Consider the following 20,256-nt stretch of genomic DNA (forward strand, 5'->3'; position numbering starts at 1 on the left):
TCCTTTAAAAAATGGGAATTAATCCCACACTTAACGCATAAAAGAGAAGCTCTTCCTGGGGGAAAAAAAAAATTGAGTAGTTTTTTCCCAAAGGTCAATTAATATTTGATTGTATTTTAAAATATTTAGTATTTTTTTTCCAGGCCTAAGTACTTGGGCCTTGAACTGGTCCTACCTTGCATGGCTAAGCTCCCTTTGAAACATGTAGGTGCAGATTAAACTTGGCTTAAGCGAATGGGATCTTTGAAGTTAAAACATTTTATGGAATTTTAACCAACATAATATCGTGGATATAAAAATAAGTCGGGTCTTGGGTTACTTCTAGAAAACCAGTCAAAACATTTCTAACGAGCAGTATTTTTCTCACTTGTACAGACCTTTCTCTTAGTTGGAATTGTCCGTAATTGTGTAGATAATTAGGAGATACTTCTTTTGGCATTGCCTTTTATTTTATAGCTTTAAAATTATGCCATTAAAAACACGTTTCTGGTTGTTACATAGTAGAGATAAACATCACAACTGGATAGGTACTTATTTTAACTTTTCCATCTGTTTTCATTGCACGTTTATTATGGGAATAGTGTTAACGTGGATCTGTCATGTTCTGTCACACGCTAGCTCGATGCAGATAGAAGTTGTCATTCTTACAGTTTTACATTTCTCCTTAGCATCAGATCTTACATAGTGGTCTCCTACCTGATTCTGGAATCATAAATACCCACACCAAGATGGAATAGATTTCTTACATCTTAACAAGTATACTTCTTGCCATTATTGAACCACAGGTCACTTACTGCTGTCTTAGAGGCGTAACTTGGGAATTCTGTGCTTTGAAAAAACGGTTTGCCCTGACATTTCTTGAGTGTCATTTCAATCGATACTGCAGTTGACCCATGAATAACACGGGTTTGAACTGCGCGGTCAACTTACCTGTGGGGTCTCTTTTCCAGTAGATAGAGTAGCGTACTGTAAATATATTTTCTCTTCCTTGTGATTTTCTCAATAACATTTTCTCTAGCTTACTGTTAATCTAAGAATATATATGAAATAATATGTCACTTGACTGTGTATGTATTGTTACGGCTTCCAGGCAACCGTAGGCTGTTTGTAGTTAAGTTTTGGGGGAGTCTGTACAAGAATTTTCAACTGGGTGGGACAGTAGTGTCCCCAGCCCCCATGTTGTCTAGGGGTCAACTGTACTTATGTATAGATACACTTTAGTGTCATTTGAAGTTAATCAGTAGTCAACGACACTGGAATTCATAGACATACAGATTTAAGAGGTCCTGGTCTTTTTTTTGTAGGCTTCGCTTCCTGGGCAGCAGGGCTGCTTCCAACTGTGGGCGCCCTGGATGGGGAGATGGGGTTCTCACCCAGATAACTCTTCTCAGGTGTCTACTTCTTGTGACGGTTATGACAGAAAAGCATTGTCACTAAAAGTACACTTTTAGCAAGTCAGAGGTAGTTACTACTTCCTAGTGTTCTTCCAGAGGCGTAAACTGTAAAAGAATGGGATTAACTGTAGTTGCTATTTACCAGGTGACTACTCACCGCATAGATTTTCTTGAGAGAGAGCAAAACCTAAAGGCATAGAGTTCATTGCACTTGTCAGCACCTTGTTTGTTTAATCTTACCTCATACTGTGCATTTCTCACTGGTTTGGTAGTTGGGAAGGTGAGTGTTTTTTCACTTCTGCTTTTCATGGTCACCTTGAATGTGATGATGCCCGGTCATGTGTGATTGTTGTGACTTCCTTGAAATCAGACTCTGGACTGTCAGCTACAATTTAATGTTTTTAAAAGCTTTTTTGATAACTAACAGATTTTGCTGTGCTCAATTTTTTAAATACAGAGTTGAAAACATTTGCCCTTAGGCATAACCTATTTGATTACATTTTTATTAAAGTGAAAGTGGCAATGTCGCTTTCTTTAAAAGCCTGCCATTTTGATCGTAGACCTGACCCTTCTTACGGAGACAAATGCAGGTGGGATATAAACTGGAAGACAATTAGACAGACGGTGTCTCCATCCCGTGTAGATTGTGCATGTTTTCTTACAGAATGTCCTTCTAACTCCCAGGGGCAGTCTGCAGCAAAACGACAAGGAAAATTTAAAAAGGTACTGATTGTCAGTTCTTGAAAAAGATGTCTTAAAGCCTTATTTGCATATTAGTTAAACTTTTTTTCTGTCATCTATTATAAATTGCTAAAAACATCTCTCTCTTAGTTTCCTTTCTTTAAGTTCTGCAGTATAGTGCTTTTAGCTTGTCGGTGTTGACGTACTGCTTTCCTGAAGTTTTTTTCCTGCCATAAACTGCTGGAAGGACCCCTGTTTTATGTGTGTCTAGAAAAAAAATTTAATGCTATTCATTTCTTAGCTACAGATATGCCAAATAGTATTTGAAATTTTACATATCTAAAATCCTACAGAGAAATTAATGTAATTTTTTTCTTAGCTATATAAGTCAAAACAATTCTTTTTAAAGTCCAAAAACTTTTTTTTGAAGATTTTTATTTATTTATTGGGGGGGGTGATGCAGGCTCCCTGCTGAGCAGAGAACCCAATGCGGGGCTCCATCCCAGGACCCTGAGACCATGACCTGAGCCAAAGGCAGGGGCTTAACCCACTGAGCACCCAGGCGCCCCAAAAACATTCTTAAATTGGATGATTTGATTATTAAAATACTATGAAGAAATTTGAAAACAGTTTCTTCCCTACTCTTGCGTCATCATGCTGGAGGAGCAGAGACAGAGCAGTGCGTGGTGGGAACAGAAAGAAGGACTTTCCACCCCAGGTTAAAATTGACTCTAAGAATACGAACAGGCTTAAGACCATAATTTCCCTACAACTTATTAGACAATCTCTGATTGACTGCGAGAGCCAAATTTCACTCAAAACAAAAGCAGAATTCTGTTTCTTAGGTACTTAGTGGAAGGGATATACATACTCAGCTGTCTGGCTTCATTCAGCATGTTACTGCTTTCTCCTGTTCAGACGAGAAGCATCGTTAAGATTTTGTGTTTTATTTTGTTTTGGTTTTGTTTTGTTTTGTTTTGTTTTAAGATTTTATTATTTATTATTTATTTGACAGACAGAGATCACAAGTAGGCAGAGAGGCAGGCAGAGGGAGAGGGGGAAGCAGGCTCCCTGCTGAGCAGAGAGCCAATGTGGGGCTCAATCCCAGGACCCTCTGCTCATGACCTGAGCCGAAAGCAGAGGCTTTAACCCACTGAGCGCCCAAGTGCCCCAAGATTTTGTGTTTTAAGGTATAAATAAAAGATAGCTCTTTCTTAATTCGCAGTGATGTGAAACTAGGGATCACCATTTTAGAACAGATGGAGTGCCTTTATTAAAGAGAACTTCTGTAATGTCTGTATTGTTATGTAATGGTAAACACTTTATTCAAACAAAATGCCCCACTGGGAATCCTCTTTCCAGTTAAAGGAATATCTGCTTCGCTGTGGGCTGAACGTTGCGGCCTGTTTCTGAGCCATGTACATTCATTTAATGAAATATAACCAGCTTTAACATGAAAACAAAATAAAGTAGTAAATGTCACTCATCAGACTCATAAAACAAATTTCTTTTTATTTATAGATTGTTTATCTTTGGGTCATCCTGAAAATAGCTTGAAAGCCACTGCTTTAGAAAATGAAGAAAAGGTTTTCTAGGAGCCCATTAAAAATAGAAGATGCTTATCACAAAAGCATAGCTGGGGGTTTTTTTTCCTATTGTATATTTTGGGGTTGATCTTTTGGGGCGTTTTGGTGGATTTTGTTTGGATCAGGTTGTATAAGATAGGAAGCTATTTTAAGTGAATAAGAAATTTATTATTTGATGGTTAAGAAAGCTTTATATATAACAAACTTGGGCAACTGGAGTTACCTCTTCCTGGTTCTCCTGGTCTTACAGTTTCATTACCAAAAAGATCTATATATTAATTTATTGCCAGACAAAATGCCAACCAGCTTTTGGTGCATAATCCTCCATGGGTTTGTCCTTTGGGTCTCAGTGACTTTTCATTTGGAAAATGCAGGTTACCTTTTTTAAGTTCATTTTCATATGAAAGAATATAGTTACTTTTAACAGATGATAAATAGCATTCCAGTATGATCTTGATCCTTAAAATAGCTGTTTTAGTTTGTATAAAGATATTAAAGTTTTGAATTTAGTTAATAATTTAAGAACTAAGGAAATTATAATTTTTGAACCAAAAATTAAAAGGCAGTATGTTATCCAAAGAATAATTGGAGTTTTGCAGGTAGATTTGACTTTCAAGGATATTGTTCAGACACTGTCAAAATACTTGGTGAATAGCGGAAATAATATGTTTTTTAGAAAAACTTACTGTTAAGTATCTACTATAGAGAACTTCAGCATTTCTGATCTGAAGATTGCTCTTGACTCGCTTTTTAAATCGTAATCAAAGTTGCTCAAGACTTAATGGTACAAAATGATTTCCATTAAATTAACCCTATACTAAGCCCTTGAGAAGCGAGTTGAAAAAATACCAAAAAAAGAGGCAAACATGATAAAACAAAAAAACCCTCCATTTTTCTTTTGATTAGGAGTTAAAATTACCATGTTTGTAATTTTGAATAGTAATAAAGTTACTGTCCTCAAATATTTTTAGGATTATAGTAACAGTTATCATTGCTAACTTGAGATATTTAATATATAAAATGCTGGTCACAAAACCCTGATTTCCTCCCTAAGATCATTCATCACAAACTCTCCCTGTCCCTTATGCTTTTAATCTTTAGTGATAGTTTATGACTATCGTGGTACAGGTTTTCTTTCTGTTTATAGATCTTTCTTAGAGTTTATTGTTAATCATAAATTAAGTTTAATGGATTGCTTATTTTAAATTCAGTTCTGTGTTCTCTCTTCTGTACTCAAACATAATAGCAAATGCCTTACCTTTGAGCTTCAGAAGAGGCATTGCCTCACAATGAGACTTCTTCCCATCCTGAAAGTTGCCTCTCTCCCTAATCAGTCAAGGAGGCAGGGGAACTAAGGGAGGCTCACGTTAGGTTAGCATCAGCATGAACTGTGGGGACTCGTCTTCCAGGCAGGCGGCATCCCCACGCAAGTACAGTGGAAGTACAGGACTGTGTGAACAGAGGGTAACTGTTGGGGGCTGTCTCTGCCCCTCGAATTCTTCAGTATATTATCTGTGCTGCACAGATGATACTGAAATGATCTGTTCCCGTAAGAGCTTCGTGGTTCTTCAGCAACTCTGATCTTGCAGACGCTTTTCACCCCAGCAGTGCCCACCTAGAAAAGTGAACTCAAGAGGAAGGAAGACGGATGGGTAGCAGGGTCCTAAGGAGCTTTTCCAAGCAGAGCCCTACAGCTTTGTCCCGTCCCACGCTGCACATGCGACCTCGGCTTGCAGGCGCGCTGGCTCCTGGCCTCCGAGCATGGTGCTGAGGTGGCTGAAAGTGGGTTTGTGTGGTTCTGTCACATGAGAGGTTTTATGGGCGCTTTACCTGAGTCAGACTGAAGGAACAGTTACCATTTGATGGTGGAATGCTATTAAAACTATTGCATCAGTGGTTCCTTATATTTGCTATTATAATTATACCCCAAAATAAAATATAGTTGCGAAAATTGTTAACATGGGCATATGCACATTGTATTTACATCTAAAAATCCTGTTTAGGGCAAGGTGGGACTTGAAATATTATTTTTTTGTCTCCACCTGTATAAAGTTTTTTTCTGAAATTACTATGATTAGGAAAATAAAAGTTTTTGGTAACATATTTTTCCCCAATTTTAGAAATATTAATTTAAACAAAAGGTTTTAATTAAACATTTTTAATATAAACTTGAAGCTTGAATTGGTGAAATTGACTTTGTCTTTTAATTAAGGGCAGCTGGTTATGGTGCCAGAACCAGAGCTAGCCAGTCTGATACAGGATTTCATTTCCCAGACACTGCCTTATTTTTCGCAAGTGGAGACTTCCGTGCTTTAATAGAATAGATCAAAATAGATGTAATTAGCTATAAATACACATTTCTCTGCTCTTTTCAAAGCAGAACTTCTCAAAGGTGGTATCTGTGCTGCTTTACTTCCTGTTCTCTGTGCATCTTTCTCGGGCGGCCCTCACCCCCACTGTCCACGGAGACTGCACGTCTCTCGTGGCAGGGACCAGCCACTGCTGCACAGTTCTGCGACCGTGTCCTTCTGCCCCTGGCACCCCCTCCGCTGTTGTCACTGGTTGATCACTCCTCTTTCGTCCCGCTGGCTTGTCCAGGGAGCCCCTCTGGTGTCCGTCTCCTTTACTCCCCGGCATTCTCTGAGACCGCAGAATGCTTTGGCTCGAAGCCTGGGCTTCCTCCTCCCCTCCCCCGTCCTGCCCAGTTTCATTTGTCCCCTCGGTTTAAGCATCATCGGCAGGCAGTGTCGACTCTGCCTTCATGGATTTCCCGATCCGTCCATTTCCTCCTCTTGTACAGCCTGCTCTTAAGTCCGAGCAGTGTTGGGAATCCAGGCTCACTGCCTCACTTGTCTTCCTCCTCCTCGCCTTCCGCCCTCTACCGTCCATTCTCCGAATAGTAGGAAGAATTACTAAAAACAAACCAACGTTGTTCATCCGTATAGGTCGCAGAGTCATGAAACAAAAAGCAGAAATTTTGAATCATGTTCACGGCCTTGCCTACAACTCCCCCCTGCATTTAGAGTAAAATCTGTATTTCGGTCCGATGGTCTCAGCCCCGCCGCCTGTGGTTGCTGCCTCCGTGCCCAGTGCGTCCCGCCGCGCGTGCTGGGTGCTCAAGCTCAGGGCTTTGCATGCGCCCATCTGCTGTCTTCACACACTTCCTCTCCTCAGTCTGGTTAATTAAGGCCGCCGAGCCTCATTCACTTAGGTCGCATATTCCCTGTCCAGCGGGAATTCCTGGCACCACTTTGTCCGCGTTGTTCCCACCTCCCCGAGTAGCCACTCTCTGTCCCTGCCTCCCGTTCCACTTCCTGCACATCCGCGGTGTCTTCTGAGACCCCGAGCACCTGATGTTGTCTGTCTTCCTCCACCGGGACATGTTCCCCAGGGGCGAGAGAGGGCCTGCTTGGCTCTCTGCACCTCCTAGAGCATTACGTGGCATGTCTCAGGCCCTCAGAAATTCCTCTTGATCAAATGAAGAAACTTCCCTTTAAATTTATATAGAAAAGAGGATCTTTTTTAAAATTCCAAGTTATTTCCTTCCTTTCTCAAGTAGAACAAGTGAAAGCTTGGTAGTAGTCTTTGGTAGGTAGTACTCTCTGTAATCCAGTGTGGCAAGTAAAGCTAAGAATGTCGCATACACTCATGGAGGAAAGTTTGTTCTTACCTCCACTATTTTTTTTTTTTTAAGATTTTATTTTTAAGTAATCTCTACACCCAGTGTGGGGCTGGAACTCACAATTCCCAGATCAGGAGTCACACATGCCACTGACTGAGCCAGCCAGATGCCCCTTACATAAATCTTTATTTTAAAGAGGATTTAAAAGCAAGAGTACTTTAAAGTTTGGGAGAAAATTCCTTTGATCACAGATTGGGATTTTTCATGTGTTGTAGCCCTTAGGATCTGGAATATGATGTAGCACAACTCAGGGCAACGTGTGTTCTGAGATACTCAGTATTGAAGATGATTTTAAAATATGTAAAATTAAGTGTGTTAATCTGAGACTCTCTCCACTTTCATAGGATGTGATCCCTGTTCATTACTACTTAATACCTCCACCAACAAAGACTAAGAATGGCAGCAAAGACAAAGAAAAAGATTCAGAAAAGGAGAAAGATTTAAAAGAAGAGTTTACTGAAGCATTACGAGATCTTAAAATTCAGTGGATGACAAAGTAAGTTTTAGTGGATTTTCGGCCTCTATTTACTTTTATTTTCCCAGTTAAAGCAGTGTGGTGTATATGTGCATGGACTGTATTCAGAATGTTAACAGTGGGTGGCAGGGTTACAGGGGGTTTCATTTTAACCACTTAATTCTGATTTGCTCTTGGAAGAGAATTTTACTGGAAAGCATAAAGAAAAAAATAAAAATCACCTTTTTGCCTACTCTCCAGAGGTAATCATTGTCCTAGGATTATTTCTCTGTAGTTATGCATGTAGCAGTGTGAATGATGTTGTGTCCTAGTTTTCCAATTACTATGTGATTTTTGGCATTTCTTAGGTCATTTAATAGTCCTTTAAAGTACCATTTTAATGACTATGTGGTTTGCAGTCCTGTTGATGAAATGTAACCCGCTTAAATACTCTAATTGACATTCACTTTTATATCTTTTCTCTGTGGTGCTGTGATGGACATTTTTACACATGTAGTTTCTTTAAATATCCATCAGATCACATCTTAAAAGTATAATTATTGAGAATCAGTATTATTAACACTTAAAAATTGCCCTGCTATGTTTTGACATATTGCCTTCTAGAGGGAATATCAGAATTTCTACTCCCTCCAGTGGTGTATGGCGGAGCCTGTGATGCCGTGGAATTGGAAACGAGGCCTTGCTGATAGATGGCGAGAAAAGAAAAAGCCATTATCGTGGTCTTAAGTTGCATTTCTTAAGTTACGAAACTTGAGGCTTTTAAAAACTGTCACCGCATTCTTGTCAGCTGAGCATGTCTTGTACTATTTTTCTATTGGGACATCAGATTTTTCATTTAACTTTTTAACATAAAAGATATTAAGGCTTTGCTGTACTTGTACACATTTTCCCTCAGCTTATTTTTTGACTTTTAGCTTACTTTTTACATGGTAGAAATTTATTCTCTGTAGTCATAGGGGTTGCTTTTTCCATTTGTGTTATGCGGTATTTCTGTCACCACCGCGTTCCTGTGGGAATCCTCGTCAGCTGAACGGGTGCGACCTTGCAGTCCTGAGCTGTTCTAGAGAACAGACGTCATCGTGTCATGAAAATAATTCCCAGGGATTGAGCAGTTCCAGGGTCCGTCTACATTCAGGCTGACCTTTGCACTTAAAACTAGGCTGTATCTCCACCAGAAACCAAAGTCTGTAAGTCAGTCTCTGATCGATTGTAGGATGTTGTAAACAGCTGAAAATACCGTGTAAATCCTTCAAAAGCGAAATGGCAAAGGTTGACGTCTGGCACGGCAGTGTGAGGGGTCCCAGGAGCCCACTTCTCTGGAAACCAGTGAAAATCTTTTTTTTTTTTTTTTTTTTTTTTTTTTTAAATCAGCCTTTTAAAACCTCCGGAGTTGATGTAAGGGCATACAGCAAAGGATGAAGAAACACCTGTAGTTCAGGGAGAAAAGTGAGAGTCTGTGGTACTTGAGCCCAGGCCGCTCCCTGCTTCCCCACTGCAGCTCAGGGTCCAGGCCGCTTACGGCCGGAACACGGGGCTCCCTCGCCCCCCGGCTCCCGGACAGAGGACTCTCTTCTGGGGAGGAGCTGCCGGGCATGTGGGAGCCTCACGCCGAGACCTCCGGAGTGATGAGCGGATGTTTGGGGTTGAGGGGAGCAGAGGGCCTGCCTTGGGTATGGCGCTGCTGAGACCACTAGGGCCCCTGTCACCCCAGCCCAGGAAGTGGTTTCAGGGCAGGCGAGGGAAGCCTGGAAGAGCCTGGGCCACTGCTCCCCTCACCCATGGCGTCAGCTTTATTCCGCTTCCCCATCCAGGAACATGGAATGACTCTTCATTCATCTGAAACTTCAGATTTTTCAGAAAAGTATACATTTTTCTTATACATTATAGACATTTCTAGAGCTTTTCATCTTTCTTGCTATTTGATTGTTTTTTCCTCCTCTCTATACATTTATACCTGGCATCTATGAAAACTTGATGCCTCCAGTTTGATTTTTTTTTTCTAGGTTAAGCATATTTATACTACCTGCAAATAATGATAATTCTTGTCAGTAAAGAAACTTGTATTTCAGACTGATGCTTTATGTTATGGACGGGAACTTTAAAGCAATGTTAAATAATAGGGAAGACGGAAATTGTTTTCTTTCTAACAGAAACGAAATAGAACATTTCTCTCTTTCTTATATACATAGGCTGGATTCTAGTGACATTTATAATGAATTGAAAGAAACATATCCTAATTATCTTCCTCTGTATGTTGCAAGACTTCATCAGTTGGACGCTGAAAAGGTGGGACATGTCCATTCTTAATATTTGAGTATTTCATTTTGTTTGTAACATTAGATAAAAGTTTATACGTTGACTAAAAGTGCAGCCTTATATTTGTCTTTGTTCTTGTCAAACACAAACATTCCGTCACATTGAATGTTCTGTTCACTATTCTCATTAAGGTAAATATAGAACGTAGCTGTTACTATGAGTTCAGCTTAGAATTCCCGCTCCTATTTTTGGTCAGTGGGAGGAGTAGCAGGGAAGATATACCCAGGGTTGCTTTTCTGACATTCACCTCCAGGGCAGGGTCATGCGGCAGATGTAAACACCTGCAGCAGAGGAACAACCTCTACTTTGCATTAACTTTGTTGCTGTTCTAATTTTCAAGAATTGGCCATCGTTCCAAACTGTCTTAACAGCTCTCATTAATAATGTTGGCCAGTAGGGAAGCGCAAGCCATAAACAATTAGAAATTATCAAGGGTTCAGAGTGAATTTGAAAGTTGAAAGAAAACCTCCAAGACTCACGAGGGGAGCACCTCAAGCACGCAGTGATCGTAGTTCGACTCTGCTGGGTCTATTCTTGTCTGCTCTCATCTTTGTGGTTTTAATAATAAACGAGGGAGAATGTTCCTCTGCAGGTGCTTTTTTCCCTTCTGTTTTCATGTGGTGTGTGACTAGAGTAATCTAGCCAATTGGGTTTCTAAGATGCCCAGAAAAGCGGTTGCCTTGGTAGAAAACACTGCATTTCTGGAAACCTTTATCTGGTTTACCCTCGCCTTCTAGTCCCAATGGGGAATGTGTCTTGGGTATTTTCCCATCCGAGCTCAGGTTTTCTGGTGATGCTGATGTTGTGGCAGTCACGGGGGGGCAGCACCGAGCGCCCTGGGCTGAGAGCAGACTGCCCCGCCCCCTCTGCTGGGTTGGGACTGTCATGGTTGGGACGACAGAAATGAAGGGACTTTGGTGTACTCGTTGACACATCCATTTCTTTTCTTTCTTTCTTTCTTTTTTTTTTTAAAGATTGTATTTATTTATTTGACAGAGAGGGACACAGCGAGAGAGGGAACACAAGCAGGGGGAGTGGGAGAGGGGGAAGCAGGCTTCCAGCTGAGCAGGGAGCCCGATGCGGGGCTCGATCCCAGGACCCCGGGATCAAGACCTGAGCCAAAGGCAGAGGCTTAACGACAGTCCCCCAGGCACCCCGAAACATCCATTTCTTATCTCTTCTTTTTTTCCTCCCTAGGAGCGGATGAAAAGACTTAATGAAATTGTTGAAGCTGCGGATGCTGTTATTTCTCATATAGACCAAACGGCCCTAGCGGTTTATATGGCCATGAAGACTGACCCCAGGCCCGATGCAGCTACTATAAAAAAGTACCTAACCAGTAAATAATCTTTCTTGCATCTCATTCTTAGTTACTTTTTTAAAATTAATGAGAATATTCTTCTATTCCGGCTTGTTCTGTCCCTGGAGTTATCAGTATTTGGATGTTCCACCCTTAGCTATTTCGTGATAATTTTCTTAGTTGTTTGAGATGAAGCAGAAGAGAAGAAGCTTGCTTTCTCGGCCGCCAGGTCCGTTGTGTGGAGAGACTTGAGTAGCTGTGATCAGACAGTCCCGCCCCTTGGGGATTTGTGGGAGCCGGACGTACGGAGAAGGCAAAAAAGATTAATTTCTAAACTGTTCGTTGGCCAAAAGCATGAAAAGCCCAGATTTAGTTTGTAATGTCCGGCAACACAAATAGAAGTAAAGTCAGGTTGAAACCGTCACCAGCAACTCGAGTTAGGAGCCGGTGTCCCGGTATTGCAGGGGTGAGGGGCAGGGGGTTATGGTTGAGCTTTAAGAAGCTCAGCGCAGGCGTGGGGCGTGGAGCAGAGCGGCGTCGCCGGGCGCGGGTGGGCGAGCTATGGCTCCGCACGTGGTGTGACAGTCCCTCAGCCACCGGAGCCTCCGCCTTCCTGGAATTCTCAGGACCGTAAGGCGGGAGCGCTCCCGGGAGCAGCTTTCCCTCCTGCCCCTGCTTTATTTTCACTCGGAGGCCGTCACCTGCGAGGGTAGAAAGAGCGCGTCTTCTTGGAGCTGCTTCAGCCATTCCCTCGGCCTCAGTCAGGCGCTGCTCCGTGGAGCCCTTGAGTGGAAGCGCCGAAGCTCTGGGTGTCGCGTCGCTCCGACCGGCACCGCAGCTCTTGGCAATCTGCAAGTGGTAGTTTTCAGGCAGAATGAAGTTTTTCAGGTTGGCTTGTGCGCGTGACCTGCACCCTCCCCACCCTCTGCGGGAATCATTCAAACGTGGCTGTGTCGTCGTTGTCCATTTCTGACACGCCAGGGACGTGCAAGGAATTATTTGGGATATTTTGAGTATATTACCCCATTTAAACTGAACCTTCTATATAACGTGCCAAGTAGGGGCCTTTTTACCCGGCGGCTGCCGAAGAGCAAACGGGAGAGCCGGCTTCAGGCCGGGTCTGTCCGAGCTGCGGCTTTTCTTTCTTGTGAGCAGCCCCTGCGTTCCCGCCCATCTTGAGAGGATTCCCTGCCTCATTTCTTTCTCAGAGACAGCTAGGGCATCCGCTCCGCCTTGCCCGTCGCCATGCTGTCCTAGGAGGACATAGGAGTGTCACAGGAGGCAGAGACCCCCCTCCGAGGCCAGCCTTTGTCTCAGCCTGAGTCCTCCTCTCCATGGCCGCCCCCTGCTGACAAGCCCCTTTCTCCGGGTCTTCAGGGTCTGCGGGTCTGCGCCTCAGCCCACAGTCATTTTCATGCATCTCCTGTGGCCGGGGCGGGGGGGCCGCCTGGTTTCTCGCTGGACCAGTCTGGACCAGTCTACACCGGCTTCCTTCCTGAATTCCGTTCCGTGCTAATCCCGTTGCAGGAGGAGTCCGGGCTTGATGGCCCATGAGAAACTCTTGCCGGGAGCCGTGGCCCTGCTGAGGTTCCTTGACCTCACTGCGGCCTCCGTGGCCCTGCTGCGGCTCCTTGACCTCACCGCGGCCTCCGCTGGTAGCCGCCGCGTCCCTTCTAGCTGGGCTGCTGCTTAGTTTGTGAAAGCAGTGTCCTCTCTTCGGACTCCCCTGTCTAGGAGGAACATGAGAAATGTCGGTGAATGTGCAGGTCCGTCTAGCGCTGCTGCTGTTCGGGCTTGTCCTTCCCGAGGCTTCTAGCCACAGAGGAGGTTCTTAACTCCGGGTGAGGGCGAGCCGCAGACCAGCAGCTGTGGTGTCCGTCTCGTGAGTCCCTCTTCCCGTCCCAGTTCCTCTCCCCAAGCCTGACTCCAGCGGCTGTCGAAAAGTAACCGTAACTAGGGTCCTGGCTTGAAAGACGGCGGCTGCGGAGGCGGCCGGCCACGCTGGGGTAAAGCTAGCAAGGGGCCGTCGAGCCCGTGAAGATGCCGAGAGAAGCTGGCTCGGTTCTGGCCGCCCTGGAGCGCCTTGTCGGCACTTCCAGGGACGGCGCCTGCCGCGGGCCCCGCCGGCGCGGGCTCGGCTGTCCGTGCTGGGCGGAAGGGCCGGTGCGGGCCTGGAGCTGCCGTGCTGGGGCGAGGCGGTCTCGGGGGCCCGGCGTTCGCCGGAGGCCGCGTCCGCTGACCAGGAGCAGCCGTGGAGCGTCTGTTTCTCGCTTCCGTGCAAAGCTGCTTTTCCTCTAGTCCCTCGTGCATCGGAAGTTCTGGCGGCCGCTTTGTTATCTCAAATGTGATAGTAGCTTTTGTGCGTGATCTAGTATGGAGTTGCCATTAAACTGAACTGCAGTTTTAGGCCATCGAAGTATCTGATTGAGGCTCTTCCTAAAATACAGCTATTACCACTTTGATCAGTACCTCTAACTAGATTTGATTCGGATGTTGACTGAGCAAACACTGTAGGTCAAGTATCACTGAGAGGATGGAAAAAATGGAACAAGACACGGTCTGCTCTTGGGAAGCGCGTGCTCTGATGCAGAAGGTGAAGGTGCCGGCTGGGATGTGATTGAAGAGTTACGATAACTATTGTAGATCGTGAAAGCCTGTAGGAAGAGCCGATTTCATTTGACTGGGGAGAGCCTCGTGGATTGGTAAAATATTTGATCTGAGCTGATCCGTTCTGAGTTAGATGAGGGTAGGGAAGGAATATTCCAGATATGTGGAATTTAGGTTATTGGATCCGAGAACTGGGTTACGGGGTTTGGCAGGTAGTTGGACCGAGGACCGGCACGGACGGCACGCTTGGGTCGCCCTCTAAGCTCTGCGTCCCGCCGGCCCTTCTGTGGGCGGCTCGGACCGGTCAGCTGCCCTGAATGATCACACCTGCCTTTGCCGACCCACTTCTGTTCCAAGGCCCCGCCTTCTTCCTCACACAGTGGGGACAATAATTGTGCCCAGCTCCTAGGCTGTATGCTGTAATGTGTAAGTGAAGTACTGGTAAGACAGTTCAGAAGGTGGCTGGCATCTAGAAGGTGGGGTGGGGTGGGGTGGGGGAGCGCTCAGTAAATGAGAAGCTGGGCACCTGTCCTTCAGCTCAGAAATTCTTTTGTTCCTGAGTCCAAAGTAACCAAGCAGTTCCCTGACACGTTTCCCCCAAAAGAGAATGAAATTGGTTCTTTCAAGCTTTGAAACTCTTTGCTGAAAATCTCACGCCTCTTTTTTGGCCTAAATTTATCTACGTTGCAAACGTATTAAGGTGGGTAATTTTGTTGGGTTGTGACAAGTTGTTGTTTTCTCATTTTCATTATCTTTTGTACAAATTGTTGATTTCGTAGCGCCAGCAGATGTCATACGTGCATTTTCCAGTCCCGAGTCCTTCAGAGTCATTCGTACCGTTAGTCCGTTCATCCATGTCCGAGTGCCCGTGGCACCTTCTCCGCACTTGTCTCCACACGTGTGGGACATGAGTTGGACAAAATGCCTCAGATAAGCAAGTGTCCTAACGAGTACCGCTGTCCCCTGGAGTGCAGGTTGCGACTGCGTTTCATTCAGCAGTGATGTACCGAGTTTCTCTCCCGTGCCAGGCGCTGTCTGGGCACTTGGATACATCAGAACAGAGATTCCTGCCCTGCCGCAAGGCGGTTTTTCCGTAGCGATTAAAAGCAGGGGTTCTAGAAGCAGACTCTACCTGGATCTGCTGCTTCCTGACCATGGGACCTCGGACGAATCTCTGTGTGCCTCAACTTCCTCCTTTGCAAATGGCGATGATGAAGTCTCTTACTCAGAACTGTCCTGACTGTAAATGAGTTAATATGTAAAAGTGCCAGAGCAGTTTCTGGCGCGGAGGAAGCGTCTGCCAGCGTTTGCTCTGTTTGGAAGTGAGAGTTACGTTCACTGCTGAAAGAACGTGTCTACATCGCTGCATAAATGTGTGATGATTGCTCTTTATGAGAAATCTAAGTCCTTTCTAAAAGATGCTGTTCTGAGGAAGAGGTACTTAGCTGACGGACTTGAGAGCTGAACACACTTTCCCTTCTTTGGCTTTACGGCATTCTGTTTCAACCACATACGGCTGTCCTAACACATTTAATCTGTATGTGTGAGGTAGTGGCTCATTTGGTGTTTGTTATAAATAAGGAATCTTATTTGATGTACGATAATATTTCTGCGTTGTAAATCTGAGGCAAATAGTGCATGAGTTTGTTAGTTTCAGACAAGTCTACTTCTTAAGGAATTTTACCGATCTGGGCGTTGCTTTTTGATTTGGCGCACAGTGACATGGACAAACAGAAGTCTACCCTCGTGGACGCTCTTTGTAGAAAAGGATGCGCCCTCGCCGACCACCTTCTTCATGCCCAAGATCAAGATGGGGCTGTTTCAAGCGATACCGAAGGAAGGGACGAGGAAAGAGAAAATACTCTGGATTCTGTGATGGAAACTTTTTGGGAAACTACAAAATGGACTGATCTTTTTGACAATAAGGTAATCTTTGTGCTTCTTGCTCTGGCACAGTTCTTGGGGGTTACTTCACAAACCTCCTTTGTGCCCCATTGCCTGCTCTTTACTGTTTCCCAGCTCCCTGGCCAGAAGAGGAAGAAAATATATGGAGTGTGGCTAAGCTGGGCTCTGAAGAAGACATTGTGTTTAGTGAGATCTCCTTTGTCTTACCTGTTTTAGAACCATTTTACTATCATTTCCTTTGTCTGCACAGTGGCTCTTTAGCCAAACTAATTTGGAAAACAGTTTGAGAATGTGTGTAGTGGCCTTTTGGTTAAGCCGGTTATGTATGAAGCTAGAATTAAGAACATCTAGAAATTGCGTTTATGCCTTCCCATATCTGTTTATGTACTGATCTGTTGGGGGAGGAGGGCATTCTGGTTACTTTAGATGTATTTTTCTCGGAGATCTTTGACTTTTAAATAATTATCATTTGGATTTATGGCTTATCAGTTTTCAGACCCAGTTTAGAAAAGGGAACATTGACGAACTTTTTGGATTTGGGTTATATAAAAAAGTCAAATTTCTTTTAGCTCTCTACTGTAATTCTTACAGTAGGGATTATGTAAGTACAAGTTTTTGTCAATCTTCCTTTCTTCTGAAGATAAAGAAAATAGAATTCTCCTAACCCAGCATAAGCGATTAGTTTTGTCTTACAGACAGATGCTTGTTTTCTAGATGAACTACGATAATTTATAGTAAAGACCTCTGAGAAGGGAGAAAAGGTTTCCTGTGTGCTGGAGGTGTTCCCACCGCAGTGTAGTCATGCTCATGCTGAAGAAAGGGAGTCAGGGTCAGAGTACGCTTATACGATATAATTTTTTAATTTTAATTTTTTTTTTCTTACTTTATCCCCCTTTGCAGTTTTGGTAATTTATAATGACTCCTTATAGTTTTGTACTTCTATCCTTATTTGCATTTTTATGATCACTTATGTTAGCTCTCCTTTGCATAAAGAGGTGTTTGGTATAGAGTCCAAGAGCTAGTGATTTATCACACTTTAATCCCCCCTCCCAGAGAGGCTGATTGGTGCGATATTCAGCTTTTGTTCTTTCAAGACATCTTTAAAATTTGCTTGATATAAAATGTTCATTTTAAAAGCTGCACTTCTGTTGAGGCCTTAATTTTTTCATTATTAAAATTATAAACCATAAAATGTAAATATTTCATGGATAAGCCTTATCTTGTTTTACATTATAGGTTTTAACATTTGCATACAAGCATGCATTAGTACATAAATTGTATGGGAGAAGCCTTAAATTTGCAACTAAACTTGTGGAAGAAAAACCAACAAAAGAAAACTGGAAAAATTGTATTCAAGTAAGTGGTATTAAATTTTCACTGTTACTCATAATCAGTCTCATAAATTTTCACTGTTGCATGTCACCTCGATATCACATAGTGATCAAATAGCTAAAAGCCTTCTTGTAGTGACTTAGCGATACTGACTTTACGATGACTGATTCCTACTCTCATTCATGTAATGCAAATTATAAAATAAAAGCATGAGAGACAACCAGTAAGCTCCTTACATTTTTTAAACTTTTCTTATTATTAAATTTTTAAAATTCCTGTCCAGAGAACCTAAACTTAGCCTCAAATGTTTTCGATATAGGCAAAAAGTACATTAGGAAGTTTAGAATTACAGTCAGAAGACTGAGTTGTCTTTCTGAAGGAGACAGAAATCATTCCTTTCAAATACATGTTGGCTCAATTCTAAAATGTTTTGAACTTTTAGAGTTTCTATTTGATTTTATTCTTCATTTGAAATGATAGGCCATTTTGTGATTTTTACCCCATCCCTTATTACATGCAGAGAAATTCTGTGGTCGATGCTAGAAACACTAGATAAGAAATTCTGGTCTCTCTGGACAAGTTAATGGTCAAGTACAAAAACTTAATGAACGCCACAGAAATCATCGTAGCCTCATCTTGTCTCTGGACACACACAGTTTGTACCTAAAGGGCATATGAGATCCGGTGGGCAGCTCGGTCATGCCAAGTGTGGCCAAGGTCTGGTCTCTCTATTTAAGGTTATTCTTTGGATGTAAAAGTAATCAGTAAGTTCCTGGGGAAATATTTTCTAATTAGAGTAAACTATAGGTTATCTTCCCTCTTAGACCTTTCCGTGCACTGGTCCGTTGAGATTGTAAGACATTTTAAATTAGCGTCTTCAGATCTTTGAATGGGTTAAGAGAACTCTTTCTGGAACTAATTGTTAATGTGTATAGTGTGATTCTCATCATGTCGACTGTGATCTGTGAGCTCTTACATTGGTAAAACCGGTGACTGCCCCAGACGTTCCTATCAGGGGGTTTTATAATTGGTGTCCCCTCCACTCTGTTCCTGTCCTGTCTGTTCTTCACACCACAGCTGGAAAAGAGGGCTTGAAGACACCTCCTGGTGAAGCCCCATCACATTAAGTCTGAATTAAAATCCAGACGCCTTCCTTGGCCCATAAGGCCCCAAAGGATCTGGCTCCTGCATTTCTTCCCAGCTGCATCCCTTGTCACACTTCCCAGGCTGACTCTGCTTCCCTCAAATGTGCCTCCTCTGCTCGGCTGAAACAGCCACCATGCCCCTTCCTGCCCTTTTCTGCCAGGAACCTAACTAGTCTAGCTGTATGGAGAGCTCGTCCCCGATTTTCATAGAAGGTTTCTTCTTTTCCAAATTACCCCATAAATATCACCTCTCCGGAGAGCCCGTTCTTGACCATCTCATTTCCTAATGGCTCTGGTGTCTCATCAGGTTTCATTCTTATTGTATACTTGATGTATTCAGCTTAACTACATACTCATTTGGTCGTCTGTTCATTGATTAGCTTATTTATTCTTCGGTTCCCCTGAATAGAACACAACTGTCCTGCAAGTGGGAAGTGACTTTGTTTAGTGCTGTTTTCCCGGTGTCTAGAACAGTGTTTGGCTTACAGTCAGACTGAGAAAGAACGAAAGAAAGAAAAGAAAGAAAGGCAACTGGTTTAATAGGAAGAAAGGGAGCAAGTTAGGCATAAGGAAGAAAGAAAGGAAAACAGAAAGGTTGGTAGAAAGACAGGAGAGAAGGAAGGTTGGCCGGAATGGTCATAATCGCATGTAGAGGTTGGTTGGTAGGAAACTGGGTAGTTTAGTTGATGGTAAGGAGGATCAGGGGGTAGGAAGTGTGGTTGGTGGGTGGGTTGGATGGAAGGAAAGTTTTGCATGCTACCACTTTATTATTCTCAAATGCAGAATTTACCCTGAATATTGAGCTTAAAAAATCTGTTCTTTAATAATATGTTTTTGTGTTTAATTATAGCTGATGAAGTTACTTGGATGGACCCATTGTGCGTCTTTTACTGAAAACTGGCTCCCCATCATGTATCCTCCTGATTATTGTGTATTCTAAAATAGGAACCAAGACTTTAAATTTTAAAAAAGAAAGTTTTATAGTGAATGGATATAAAAACAAATTTGTGGCATTTTTAGTCTAATGCATGTTTTGATCCGCTATCAAATACTGATTATTAAAATGATGTGTATTTATCAGAGAATTTGCTGGCGTGTGGCTTAATACATGTAAGTCTAGACCGCTGACATCATGGTGTTTTTTTAATGCCTCACATCGCTGGCAGCAGGCTGTGCCCTGCCTGCCGGCACCAAGGACTTTCGGTTGGGTTGCAGCTAATACATGCATGATCAGTTTTGAACAGTGACTTTTAACTGCAAACCTGTAAAATTCTATTTTTTATTTTATAAATGAACAGGGTTTTAACATGCTCTACTTTAATTTTTTCAATTGTATGAAGGCCTTAAAAAGCTACATTAAGCGTAGCTAAAATTATTTATTGGACTAAAAAGTAACACAACTTCCATTTCCGGATTTTACTTTTTTTTTTTTTTATCTTTTTTTTTTTTTTTCTTTTTGCAAAAGTTTACACTCAATTAAGGGTAAAAAAATAAAATAAAACCGGCACAAATAAATGATAAATATGTGGCAGTTGCTGGAGTGTAACTGCTTCACTAAATCTAAATCTTCATCTTGGCGTTATTTCAGGTCATTTTTAACATCCTCTTGACATGCAGAGCATCAGAATGAACTAATAATACATGTATAAGTGCCAGACAGCTAAATCTTTATCAGGTATTGTAAAGATACACATATGGTATGTTTATTAAAGTTGAAATAATGTAAAACACGTGAATAAATGTGCAAAACCAAGATCACCGTATATACCATATGCATTCTGATACCTTAATTTTTTTTACAAATAATAAAAGTGAATATTGAAGCTTCTTAAA

The 20,256-nt window shown here is 42.7% G+C and overlaps 1 protein-coding gene across 6 annotated transcripts in view; it reads left to right on the plus strand.

The window, feature by feature from the left end:
- TPP2 (tripeptidyl peptidase 2) overlaps nucleotides 1-20,256 on the plus strand; it is a 69,927-nt gene extending 49,671 nt beyond the window's left edge. Inside the window, exons 24-31 of one of the 6 annotated variants that reach the window (XM_044250055.1) lie at nucleotides 2,079-2,117; nucleotides 7,688-7,839; nucleotides 10,008-10,104; nucleotides 11,332-11,462; nucleotides 15,760-15,967; nucleotides 16,061-16,132; nucleotides 17,183-17,302; nucleotides 19,274-20,256. In XM_044250055.1, the coding sequence (XP_044105990.1) occupies nucleotides 2,079-2,117; nucleotides 7,688-7,839; nucleotides 10,008-10,104; nucleotides 11,332-11,462; nucleotides 15,760-15,967; nucleotides 16,061-16,132; nucleotides 17,183-17,302; nucleotides 19,274-19,363 (909 nt within the window). In that variant the 3' untranslated portion in view covers nucleotides 19,364-20,256. Of the gene's footprint in view, nucleotides 1-2,078; nucleotides 2,118-7,687; nucleotides 7,840-10,007; nucleotides 10,105-11,331; nucleotides 11,474-15,759; nucleotides 15,968-16,060; nucleotides 16,133-17,182; nucleotides 17,303-19,273 lie in introns of those variants that run through there. The other 5 variants (XM_044250057.1, XM_044250056.1, XR_006384704.1 and 2 more) reach the window with 5 other exon arrangements.

This window comes from Neovison vison, chromosome 5 (assembly GCF_020171115.1).
Source record: "Neovison vison isolate M4711 chromosome 5, ASM_NN_V1, whole genome shotgun sequence".
Lineage (NCBI taxonomy): Eukaryota > Metazoa > Chordata > Mammalia > Carnivora > Mustelidae > Neogale > Neogale vison.